At 31.8% G+C, this 12,969-nt stretch overlaps 1 protein-coding gene across 1 annotated transcript; it reads right to left on the minus strand.

Moving 5' to 3' along the window:
* Nucleotides 1-282: 282 nt before the first annotated feature.
* LOC110025362 (transaldolase) lies at nt 283-12,745 on the minus strand. Its single transcript, XM_020725805.1, has 7 exons — nt 12,454-12,745; nt 10,725-10,893; nt 10,504-10,553; nt 2,820-3,120; nt 1,867-2,055; nt 1,352-1,534; nt 283-749 (listed from the first exon to the last, which is right to left on the minus strand). Exons 1-7 carry the CDS (start codon nt 12,636-12,638, stop codon nt 504-506), a joined length of 1,323 nt encoding a protein of 440 aa, XP_020581464.1. The 5' UTR covers nt 12,639-12,745; the 3' UTR covers nt 283-503.
* Nucleotides 12,746-12,969: the final 224 nt, after the last annotated feature.

The raw sequence follows: 12,969 nt of genomic DNA on the forward strand, positions 1-12,969 counted from the left end.
ATATATATATATATGGAAAATTTACATACATACCACTCAATTCCTATGTATTTACACATCTAACACATAAAACTTCAATTTTTACACGCATGCCACCTTACTTATGCATGAAAAGATATATTTCACTTTTTTAAATGTTAAAATAGTGATATTCAGAAGTGATATGAAACATTCAGGTCGTATAAATGTAAAAAAAATAACATTTTGGTATCAGATATGTAAATACATATGAATTAGGTGGTATGTATGTAAATTTCCCTATATTTATTTTTGAAAAGCGAAGACCTACCAAAATCATTTCTGTATATTATAAAGTGCATAACATATCCGCAAAATCAAACAGATTATCACAATCCTCACTCAAAAATTCGTATTACAGACAACAGAGCACAACATTCCCACACACCAGATATTAATGTGCAGCATGGAAGACCAGAGATTAACATTGCCAGCAAAACATACTGAATTATTTAAAGGAAATGAGCTTCTAGGCGCCACTAATCTTAATGGCTAACCAGTTTGAGAGCGTTGGCTTTCTCTTGCAGGCTCGCAAGCAGGCTGTCGAAGCTCTTCTTGAAGGAGTCGACGCCCTCGAGCTCGAGCTGAGCCCCAACCTCATTCCAGTCGATTCCGAGCTTTTCGAGAGCACTATAGACGCCTTCGGCCTCAGAACTGTTGGCATCGATTGTCCTTGAGACGGTTCCATGGTCTAGGAAGGCTTGCAATGCCTGATCCGGCATCGTCGACACCTGAAACCAGACAGGATTGAGGGAAAAAAAAAGGAAAATTTGCATGCATACGACTCAATTTCTATGTATTTACATATTTGATACGTAAACTTCAATCATTTATGCCACCTTACTTGTACATGAAAAAATGTATTTCACTTTTTAAAAGTTAAAATGACGGTATTTTTTATATAATATGAAGAATTTGGGTGCTATAAATGTAAATAAGTAAAATTTAGGTATTAGATATGTGAACACATAAATATTGAGTGGTATGTATGTATCATAAGCCGACTTATTTATTATGAAAGATAAAGCAATATTAATTCAAGCTAATATCATAATAAAATGATATATAGAACGAACAATTATGAGATAAATAACCATTTTAACCATTTATAAAATAAGCCAAATTTTAATATATTTTGAGTGAAATTTATATTAATATTTTCTTAAATGAGCTAGCTCACAAGCTAACGAGTCGAGTCGGAGCTTGTTAGAGCTTGGCTTGTTAGAACATCGAGCTCAACTCGCGAGCCACTTATTAAGCTGAGCTTGAGCCGGCTTGACTCAGTTCCACCCCTATCTGTGTTACAACAAAAAAGAGTAGCTCAAATACTCACAGTATCAGGACCGATTAAAGGATCGACGTAAAGTGTGTCAGGATACGCAGGGTTCTTGACACTAGTCGACGCCCATAACAGCCTCTGCTTCTTCGCTCCTTTCTTAACTAAGGCATCCCAACGAGGTCCCGAAAATTTCTGCTGATAGAGCTTGTAAGCCAGGGTTGCTTGAGCTACAGCCGCCTGCATAACATTATTGCATGAATGCATGAAATCTTGTTGGGAAATTTACATACATTGCACACAATTTTTATGTATTTGCATATCTCACACCCAAACATCCATATCAACATAACATTTCAGTGCTTTAAACCTATGCATGAAAAAGTGTATTTCAATTTTAAAAAGCGTCAATTGTGCGCTTTTTTACGTGATATTAAATATTTGAGTTTTGTGTGTAAATATGAAAATTAAGGTGTGAGATACATAAATGCATAAGAATTGTGTCATATGTATGCAAATGCCCCAATCTTAAAAAACTTATAATATGAGTGGAATGAATATCAATCTTTTACCTTTCCACATAGATTAAGAGCTTCAGGTGTCCCGATCTTTTCGAGTAGTTTATCGATGAGTGTATCGACGCGACTGACGAAGAAGGATGCTACACTGGTTACCCTCGATAAATCACTAAGCCCTGAAGCCTCGAGACCATCTAAGTAAGCGTCAATAACCGCCTCATATCTAGCAAGTGAAAATATCAGCTGTGAGGACAAACAAAGAACTTCATCAGATCTTCAATCTTCAGAACACTACAAGGTGGCACCCTAAATACTAGGAAAGTATTCTTAAATGTGATATGAAGATTTGAGTGTTATATAAGGAAATATTAAATTTTAAATGTTAAATATGTAAATACATAAGAATTATGTGATATGTCTGTAAATCCACCAGTATAAAATTACCAAGGAAAAAGAGAACAAATTCAGATCAAACTTGGCTATGGTAATACACATCTAAAAATTGATAATAGATGGATGAAATGCTTCATCAAAACAAAACCTGCATAGAATTATCTACAGAGCTTAAAATCTTCACAATACACCAAAAAAAGCTAAGAAAATGTCATTCTACCAGATCTACACAAAGTTTTGACAGAACAAGTAAAGATTTTCATGTTAAGAATTACAAATGTAAATTCTCTTAAGAATTTGTTCCAAGGAGTGAACTAAAAGAAATTATAAAAAAAAGGGAATTTTGATATTTACTTTTATAACACTTTGGCGTTATAAACTTATGCATGAAAAGGTGTACTTAAGTTAAAATAGAGGTATTTTTTTAATATTATGTTAAAGATTTGAGTGGAATGCATCTAAATATGAAATTTTAAGTGTTAGATATGTAAATATATAAGGATTGTCTGGTATGTACGTAAATGGCCCTAAAAAAGCCAATTAGCAAGCATCATTTAGCATGGAAACTGAAATGCCAAATTTAAAAATGTAAAGGCAAATTATTGCAAGCGTACCGTCACATTGACGCTTGTACCGTTGGAAATAACTTCCTTGATAGATGGAACGCAATCTGCCGTAGCCGGAATCTTTATATAAACATTGGGACGACTAACCACTTTGTGCAACCATTTCGCAGCTTCAATGGTACCATCTGTATCATTTGCAAGTCTAGGAGAGACTTCAACTGAGACATAACCATCACCTCCATCAGTTTGCTCATAAATAGATTCAAACAGTTTGCACGCATCTTGAATATCCTTGATGACAAGCTCCCAATAAGCACTTTCGATATCTTTTCCTGATGTAATGAGTTGCCTGAATGTTCAAAAAATGTAAATTTAAAGGTTGTGCCAAAAAAATAAAAAAAATATTCAAAAAATACCCCAAAAACCAAGTTTTTACAATTTACAAATATTTTGCAACCATTATTGCCCTCTCTTCATTAATGGCAACCATTCTGAAGCTTTCAAGTAATATCATTCATTTTTCACATAAATATATAGCACATCAGCAAAAACAATGTAACAAGAACTACACTACGAATGCACGGCAAGAAGTCCGAGAATGACTCCGAAATTGTTCCAACTCAGCTGAATAGAGTAGTTTGATTAAATGAGCAGGGCTTTAGCCACTAATAAATAAAAAACTTTGAAGTTATTTTGTTTCTACTTGCATTGTTTTTCAAAAGTACAATGATTTACAAACATTCCTCACAATTCTCATGCATTTACATAATTAAAATCTAGATTTTAATTTTTACTTATGTAACACCCAAATCTTCAAATCAGATAAAAAATGCCACTCAAATGAACTTTTATAAAATAAAATACAGCATTTCTTGACTATTTTTGCCGTTGAAGCTTGGGCTGTCAAAAAATCTCATTGTTCTCGAACTGCTCGTGTTAGAATCGTTCGTTAAGTAAATGAGCCAAACACGAACAATTTTTTTAAGCTCAAATTATAATTAAGTGGAACACAAACAACCCTTTGTTAGATGATGTTTGATTCGTTTTAGTTTGAAATAAGAAAATTATATACATTATTTATATAATAATATATTATATATTTTATATTTAAGCTTAAATCACAATAGCTTGTGTGGGAATGTATTTCTATGCCTTGTATTGTATAGAAATGATCAAGTTCGAATAGAACAACATACATCTAGTTTACTAATTAATTTAACCAAATCAATTTCGAGCCAAACCCGAAACAATATTATTTAAATCAAGTTGAACATGAATACACTATTCACAAGCAATTTTGAACATGAGTTAATTTCAAATAGAAATAATTTCGAATTAGCAGAACACGAGTCAAGCTTGACCTCACCCAAGTTCGGCTCGTTTACAGTCCTAATTGAAACAATAGAAGTGTTGTATAAGAAAATATCAAAGTTTACATTTTAGATATATAAATACATAAGAGATAATTTTCGTGATAGAGTTGGTGTAGCTCCAATGGTGGATAAAAATAGAGAGAGTCGTCATAGATGGTTTGGTCATATTAAACGTCGACCATCTAATGATCCGGTTAGGAGAGTAGATATTTTAGATTTGACTTATGTTAAGAAAGGCAGAGGTAGACCTACAAAAACTTGGGCATATTGTATAAAAAATGATCTTAATTTATTAGAATTAAATGAAAATATGACACTCAATAGGACACAATGGAGAAAAAGAATTCATGTAGCCGACCGCACTTAGTGAGACAATGTTGTTGTTGTTGTAAATACATAAAAGTTTATATATGTAAGCAAATCTCCTCTACAATTAATATTATTCATTTTCATATTCAGGATTTGTTACAAAATCAAGGCACTTTTGGTACTCAAGTATTTATTTTAAGAGATAAATGGAAAGCCTTTTCATGTTCTTGGGAAGTATCATTGCCATATCTTCCATTAAATCTCCCAAACAAATCAAATATGATCTTTCTCGACATAAAAAATCTGAGCTTGTAAGATGTACCAGCCATACTTAATGGTATTTGGTTAAGCTATAAATGTTGCCTACTTTTAGCCTTCTAATTGTATTAACAGTTCCATTAGGGTACTCCTTTAACTTATTATTTGTGTAGAACTATTTATTCATTGCAAAAAAATAGCAAATGAAAAAAATGTTCATCTTGTGGCTGCATTGGAGATGCTGGAATGATAAGATATGGCAATCGAGATGAAAGCTAGTTGTTTTGTTTCCTCTGTTCAATAACATTTATTTACTATGTTCCATTATTGCTCACTTTTTAAAATGCATTAGCTCATCTAACTCTATTTTATTCAATAATTGTATGTGGTGGTTTAGGCATAGAAATCACAAAAAAGGTTAAGTAGAGTATTATTATAAAATGATTGAAATTAGTTAGACAGGTAATGCGACTAAAAGCTAATAAAAAAATATTTGCATAAAATAGTTTTAGCATCATGGAGTAAACAACAATATTAAGAGATGCGAGGAATTCATAGCACTAACCTGAAATAGTTAGAATAAGATGGATAATAATAATGATCATATGAACGATGATTACAACACTTCAGTTTTCTAATTCTATCCAGCTTTAATGTTCTTCCTCAAGCATCTCAACAAAAAAAAAATCATAAAGCAAGAGAGAAAATGTTTAGCGAACCGGTAGTACTTTGCTTAGTAATTAGGAATGTAGACTATTTGAAATCAGTAATATTCTATGAATAGGGCTGTCAAAAAAGCACGCCGTTCACGAACAGCTCGTGCTCGGTTCGGTAAGTAGTTTGTGTTCAATTCGTTTGTTAAACAAGCGAACCGAACACAAAAAGTTTTTTCAGTTCGAATTATAAACAAGCCAAACATGAACAAGAAGTTGTTCGATCGTGTTTAGTTTGAAATAAATAAATAATTAAAACATAATATAATTATAATTTTTTATATGATAGTTTTGTGATATATTAAAAAAGAAATTTTAAATTTTAAAGTTTATTAAATTATTATTAAAAAAAATTTCTAAACTATCTGAAATTGATCTCAACCTTGGATCAATATAAAATCCTAAATTATATTCCTATTAAACCACTCACTGTTTAAGCCTAAAATAAACATATCCTAACATTCTTGATTCTCATTGTCAACCGCCCTTTTCCTTTCGTTTTTGTGGTCCTCACCCGAGGTCGAGAGGCGAGGGTGAGTGTGCAACTGTGCGGGACCGTGAGACATCGAGATCTACTTTCTTTCCTTTCCATCCCGAGAGATCTACTTTCATTTTGTTGTTGTCCCGAGGGAATGAAAGTCTTGCAGCTTTCTAGGGTTCTCACTTTCTCTGGTTGCCTTCCTCTTGATGGCTAGTCATTTAGAGATTAGGCTATTTTCATTGATGCTTTGTTTTTTTTATTTTAAGTGATGTTTTCTTTTTTATGGTTCTTCACTTTCTTCAGTTGTTGATGGCTTCTAAGTTCTAACGATTTTATATTTGGATTTTTTTTTTTTTCTTTGCATTCCTTAAACGTGTCACTTCTTAATTCGTTCCACCTTCCTTCAAGTTCCAACGATTGAATGGTTTTATGTTATGCAAATTTTTTTATATATTATATTGTATGCAAATATAACATATAAAAATAAAAAATAAATGCATCAGGGATACTTTACAGTTTGCAAGCTTCTGATTCTCATGCTTCAGTTTCTGCTCGCATTCTATGGTTTTTTACAAATGAAATCCCACACTCTAATTTTTCTCATTTTTCTAAACCTTTTCGTATTTTTTCACTTACATAAACACCATATTTTCGAGATTGTAGTTGTATTTTTGATTATATACATTTCATTATAAAGATACGACACTTCATTGTTCTGCAAATGCAGAAATGTTGCAATTATCTACATGCAGTTCGCCAAAAAACAATAGTGATCTCAATGGTTAAGTTTTATTACTTGATTTGCATTTAGAAATTCGACATATCACTAGTTTGATTGATGGAAGAAATATGTGTGGAAAATCGTTATATTATGCAGGCAAAACCTCCCATTTTAGAAGCTTGTCAGTCTACATAAGAATGATGGCAGCTTGATGGGAAAAATACATTACAGGAAATAATACATATAAACTAGGCAATTTCAGATTGAAGATGTCATTATTCATTAGCAAGTTGTTTTATTAAACTAACAAAAAATATCTGGCTATTTGTTTAATTATACTTCTGCTTCGTATAGAAGATTATAATATCTGGTAAATATTTGGCATTGATCTATAACTGGTATGACACAATCTTGTGCAATCATATAGAAGATTATGATTATTAAAGACTGTGATGGTATCTAAGTTAATCATCTATGCTAAAGTTAGTATGAATTAATTATATGATGCAACCCTTTATATGAATTAGATACATTTAAAGTTGCTATGGCATAATAAAATTAAGCAATCGTTTAGGCCCCATTAGATGAATACAAAAATTCTAAAATTAGAATGGCAATTTCATTAAGCAACCACCCTTTAGATTAATGTTGAAAAATCTAAAGAATAATGACATAATCACATTATAGAACTTTTTAGATTGTAGTCGAAATTAACATTTAATCTTAATTCCGAGCCTCAATATTATGATAATTCATATGTGATTGATTTTTTTCCATGTTGAGATTTATTGTTTAATCTCATGAAAATGTTGCATAATATTTCATCTCATTATGTTAGAGTTTGTGTTATCATGTCTTTATTTATTTACCATTTCATATAATAGAAATATTTGTATGAAAATTTTGTTTGTGCTTTCAACTGCTTGTGAATACTTGAAAAGTTGAATCATTATCTATTGAGAAGCCCTTACTTTTGAGGCTAACTGATACTTCACTAATTCCCTACTTGGTTGCTCCCTAGTAGATATTATTAGATCTTTTTTTATGGAAATTGGATGATTTGGAAAGCCTATTTTGGTTGTTGTCTATTGACTAATTGATACTTCAATGCACCCTGTTGGTTGTTGTCTGTTGGTTGTTGGTTATTGGTTGTTGGTTGTTGGTTGTTGGCTCGGGAATTGTTATTGGCTTCATTGCTATTTTTTGTTGTGATTTTATACCTTTGGTGTTGTTTTAGTTTTGTATTTGAGTCGTTCAGTTCTTTCTCTACTAATTCAGTAATTTGGCTATGGTCATCTTATCTCACATAATGTTTGATTCAACTAAAATGTGGTTATAAATGTTACATAAATTTACCACGCATGCATAAAAGATGTAAATTTTCTTTGCTCACATCATTCTTCATAAAAATTTTAACTTATAGTCATTGTAAGAAATATCAGAGAATCAAAATTTTTTTTTTCTTTGAGAGCATATTTATTTGCCTTGATAACATTGTCTACCTCATTCTACTGTTAAGTCTCCTTCTATAGAATAGATTCCTAAATTTCATAAACTTCTATAGTAATCAATGCTCCATGTTGATTGTTGTCAATTGAATGTTGGTTGTTGGTTGTTGGCTCAAGAATTATCATAAGGCTTCATTGTTGTTTTTTGTTATGGTTTTGAAACTTTGGTTCTGTTTTTTTGTTTTGTATTGGTGTTCTTTGATTTTTTCTCTACTAATTCAGAATTTGGCTATAGTCAAATTGGAGATTAGACTGGCTTTCTATTTCATTTTTCATTGCTTCTGTCCGTAGTTATTAGATTTTCTTATTTTTGTCAAATTTGTTGATTTGTTTAGGTATCTCTTGATCTTTCCGCAATTGTGAGGTATTTTTGGTTGAGCACTGATGTTTTTTAACATTTTCATTAAAATTCAATCATGCTTATACATGTTTGAAGCAAAATATTTATAGTATTTGGAAGGGTTTTTAGTGTCTTTCGTCAGGTAAGTTCTGAGGTTATTTTCATTTTAATTTTCTTGCTATTATTGTTTCTCTTTTTGTGCCTCTTTCATTGTTGACGTGTTTTAATTTTGCTTAAAACTTTCTTTTACCCAGCTCTATTTTTTTCTCAGAGTTATCAGGTAATTTTACATGCATACTACTCGATTCTTATATTATTGAGCCAAATCAACCACTTGAGGTGTGATCAATTTCATTTCTTAACGAGACAATCTGATTTATTTTAACAACTAAACCTTCATATTTGACACAATTCTTATGTATTTACAATTTCACATATCTAACACCAAGACTTTCATATCTGTTTTTTATTAAATTTTCAGATATATAAAACTATGAAAAAAAGAATTTGAAGAAATGGAGATTGGGATTTGGAAGATATAAATAAAATATTGAATGTATTTTTTATAAATATGTAATGTAATTGTAAATTTTTAATTTATTAGTTATTTGTTTTATAATAATAATTTGTTGAGATTGGAGCTTCAAATTTATATTAAATCTATTTCTATAATTTGTAATAATATAGTTGAAGAAATAATTTTTTTTCTAGAATGATGTAAGATTTTTTCGTGTAAATTTTTTAATAAATGATTGAATTTATTATTATTTTTATTTTTTTAGCTTATTTCAAACCAAGCACGAGCAATTTGAACAATTCAAACAAATCAAACAGTACGAATAATTTGAACAATTCGAATTAAATTCAAACAAATTGAATCAAACATGAACAAATATTTCACGAACAATTTTAAACACAAGCTTATTTCAAACATATACAATTTCAAATGAACCAAACACAAACAAGAGCTTTGTTCACTCATGTTCGGTTCATCTACACCCCTATCTATGAATAATAATTTTAATTGGAACAATTATAGTAAAAAGCCAAGTGGTTCGACAAAGAGGGTTCAAAAGTTCTATTTTTTATTGAGAATAGATTTAATATCAGGCCAAATGCATATAGCTATAAGAAAAACTTTGTTTCTAGTCTTGCATCCTACTTCAAAACCTATATGCTACTTCTAGTTCTTCATCCTAAGATTCACGCTTTCAGATAAGCCCATTAGAACAAAGCGAGCAATGTGAATGTCGGTTGTGCGCTGATTAGGATCTGTGCATCCTACTTCAAAAGCTCTATGCTACTTCTAGTTCTTCATCCTAAGATTCACGCTTTCAAATAAGACCATTAGAACAAAGCGAGCAATGTGAATGTGGGTTGTGCGCTGATTAGGATTTGTGCATATATAGTGATATGTACTATTAAATGAACTTTTTATGATCTCCTTCGTGATTTTTAATCATCCTTTACTTTCATATGCTCCTTTGAGGCAGATAATGATCTCATTTAGAATCATACTTTGTACAAAATGTTTGCTTCTTAAATCAACAAAAGTAGGGATGGTTCAATGCAACCTATTCAATAGAAAATATTAAAAACATGTAAATGCCAAGAACAAAATATGAAGTTTTAGTTAGAATATACTTTATGTTACATTACAAATTATTCTTGAATTTGAATAAATTGCATCTCCATGTCAAATGACTCGAAGGGTTACTGAACGTTAGAAAAATAACATGAAAGAGATACGTTGTTATCAAGTTATGCATGGTAGCAGCTTTAGTAAATTCTGTAAATCCAAATTTACTAAATCCTACCAAAAATAGGATTTATGGGATACGGGATTTAAAGCAAAACTGTGAAGAAATAAAAAAGATTCTAGATTTACTAAATCCAAGAATTAATAGTGATTTTTCTGTCTGGAGAGACTTAAAAGTTAAATCCCATTTAAATTCATTATCATACAGCCCCTTAGATTTGCAAACTATGCAAGAAAACATAACTCAAACAAAACATTGTTGTGTATTACCGAAACTGTTCGTCATAAGCATTGGATGATGAGATCGCCTTCTGAAAGATCTGTCATAATAAGATAGAAAAAGCAACATCAAAATTATAAAATGGGATAACGAAGGCATGCACATGTCCGTGTAAATGCAAGCATACATGTAACGAGTTCAAAATTTAAAATCCAGAAGCTCTAATATCTAAGAAAAGAATAAATACACAACATAAGAAATGTAAAATTACCGTTGGATTGCTGGTGACACCCCTGACCCCATTAGCTATGAGTGGCAGAAGATCTGTAACAGGACGGCAGAGATTATCATACCATGGAGACTGTCCTTGGCTTTCATAAAGGTCATGGAGGGTCGTTCTCTTCGTCGTGGATCCATTTCCATCTTGAGAACACTTTACACTGCTTTGCAAATTCAATTACAAGAACAAATTATCAATCAGAAGAAAAAAATTTCAACTTTCTCAGAGAAATAGTAATGCAACGCCCAGATTAAAAGAGAAAAAAGAAGCAAAGAGTGAGACCAAAATCCTCACACAACACTCGGGTCTAACCAGTGCAATACTTTCTAGTAAAGAATGGAGATATGGATACAACTTTTAGAATAAAAAATAAGTGGTTAAAATGGAGAATCACCTTACTTTTGCAATAAAAGAATATTTTCAGCCCTTGAGCGTAGAAATGAAAATATTAGAGATAAATTGAGAATGCTAAAACGGATAGAAGGAAAAACTTCATAGTGAAAATTGAGAATGGTTAAGTTTGACAGAGTAGAAATGGCACTTATTGAATATAAGACAATTAAAAATAAACTTGATGATTAAAAAGTATAAAACTAAGAGTAGAAAATATGATAATGAGGTGAATACACAAAATAAATGTCAAACAGTTATAAAGCAAAATGGTTAAAGTAAAACTATTTTGGATAGAATTTGAGCAAGAGGATTTGTACACAATAAGTTTTAGACCGCATTGCAATCAACAAGAGCAAATGGACAGTAAGGATTTATTAAGCAGGCCCAACTTAGCATAGAACTATTGATGATGATGATGATGAATTACTTTCTCATTTACACATTATTCCAATCAACAGAAAAAATGAAATTTCCCCAAAAACATTTTTCAACGACAAAGTTATTAATTTAATGAAGGGGAATTTACATACATACCACCCAGTTCCTATTTATTTACATATCTAACCCCTAAATTTTAGAGTTTACATTTAAACCACCCAATCCTTCATATTACATCAAAAAATAGCACTATTTTAGCTTATAGAAGGTGAAATACACCTTTTTATGCATAGGCGAGGTAGCATATATGTAACAATTGAAGTTTACGTGTTAGATATGTAAATACATGATATTTAAGTGGTGTGAATATAAATCATCCTTTAATGAAACCTCAAGCTTCGAGGAATTGCATCAGCTTTAGCCCTTGAATATAAATCATCCTTTAATGAAACCTCAATCATCATTTAGATCCATCATTAGCTTTAGCCATGATATAGCATCAGCATGCTCCAAATTTTAGCATAAGGAAACCAACACAGATATTTGGCATCTTCTACTCATCATATCAAGGGTGACAGTCGACAGATCCATTACTAGAAACCTAAGAAAAACATGAATCTCAGTAATTTGTTCCCTCAAAACGTACCCATAACTAACTTTGCACTCCAAAACTTCCAAATCTAACTGCCATGCATAGCTGCTTCTACCTTTGCGTCACGCGGCAGTCCAATCCAAGGCCAATAATCATCCCAAAAAAAATGCACTTTTCTACAAACCCTAATTATGCGCCATCATCATTGGAATTGTCTAATTTTCCACCTGATGCGCTTAATCATCGCAATATAAAGGCTCGAAAAACAAACAAAAAAAGGTTCTTTTACGGAGCATCGGGCCAGAAACATAGAACATGATATAAAAAAGCAGGAATATAACAGCAAGATAGACGCACGTCAAGGAGAATCCCCCGGCGCGATTTCCGCGTACAGAAAGGCTCAGAGAAGAAGCGCGCCGCTCGATTGGAGACCGCGATCGGAAGCCGATAGAAAGCTTTGGCTCCGACGATCGGGATGTCAGGGAAAAGGACCCGGCTACGCCGGCAAAACTGGAGCAGGCGAGCTTGGACACCGAAGCCATGGTTAACAGAGAAGAAGGAGAATTTCAGGGCTTTGGAAGAAAAAGGGTAAAGAAATTTAGACAGGAGAGGTTGGGCTGTTGGGAGGGTTGGTGAGAGTCTCAGCGCCGGCACCTAACTCAATTCATAAGTAATTACATATCCAACAACAAAATTTTAAATTTTACATTCATGCATCTTACCTATACATATATTTCATTTTTTAATATTAAAATGATAGTATTTTGTTTGTGATGTAAAAGATTTGAGTGATATAATTGTAGTAAATTAAAGTTTAGGAGCAATGAAGCGAGTTTGAAGTTTTCGGGTACCTTAAGAAAAATATGATCTCTC

Source organism: Phalaenopsis equestris, unplaced genomic scaffold (assembly GCF_001263595.1).
Source record: "Phalaenopsis equestris unplaced genomic scaffold, ASM126359v1 Scaffold000297, whole genome shotgun sequence".
In the NCBI taxonomy this organism is placed as follows: domain Eukaryota; kingdom Viridiplantae; phylum Streptophyta; class Magnoliopsida; order Asparagales; family Orchidaceae; genus Phalaenopsis; species Phalaenopsis equestris.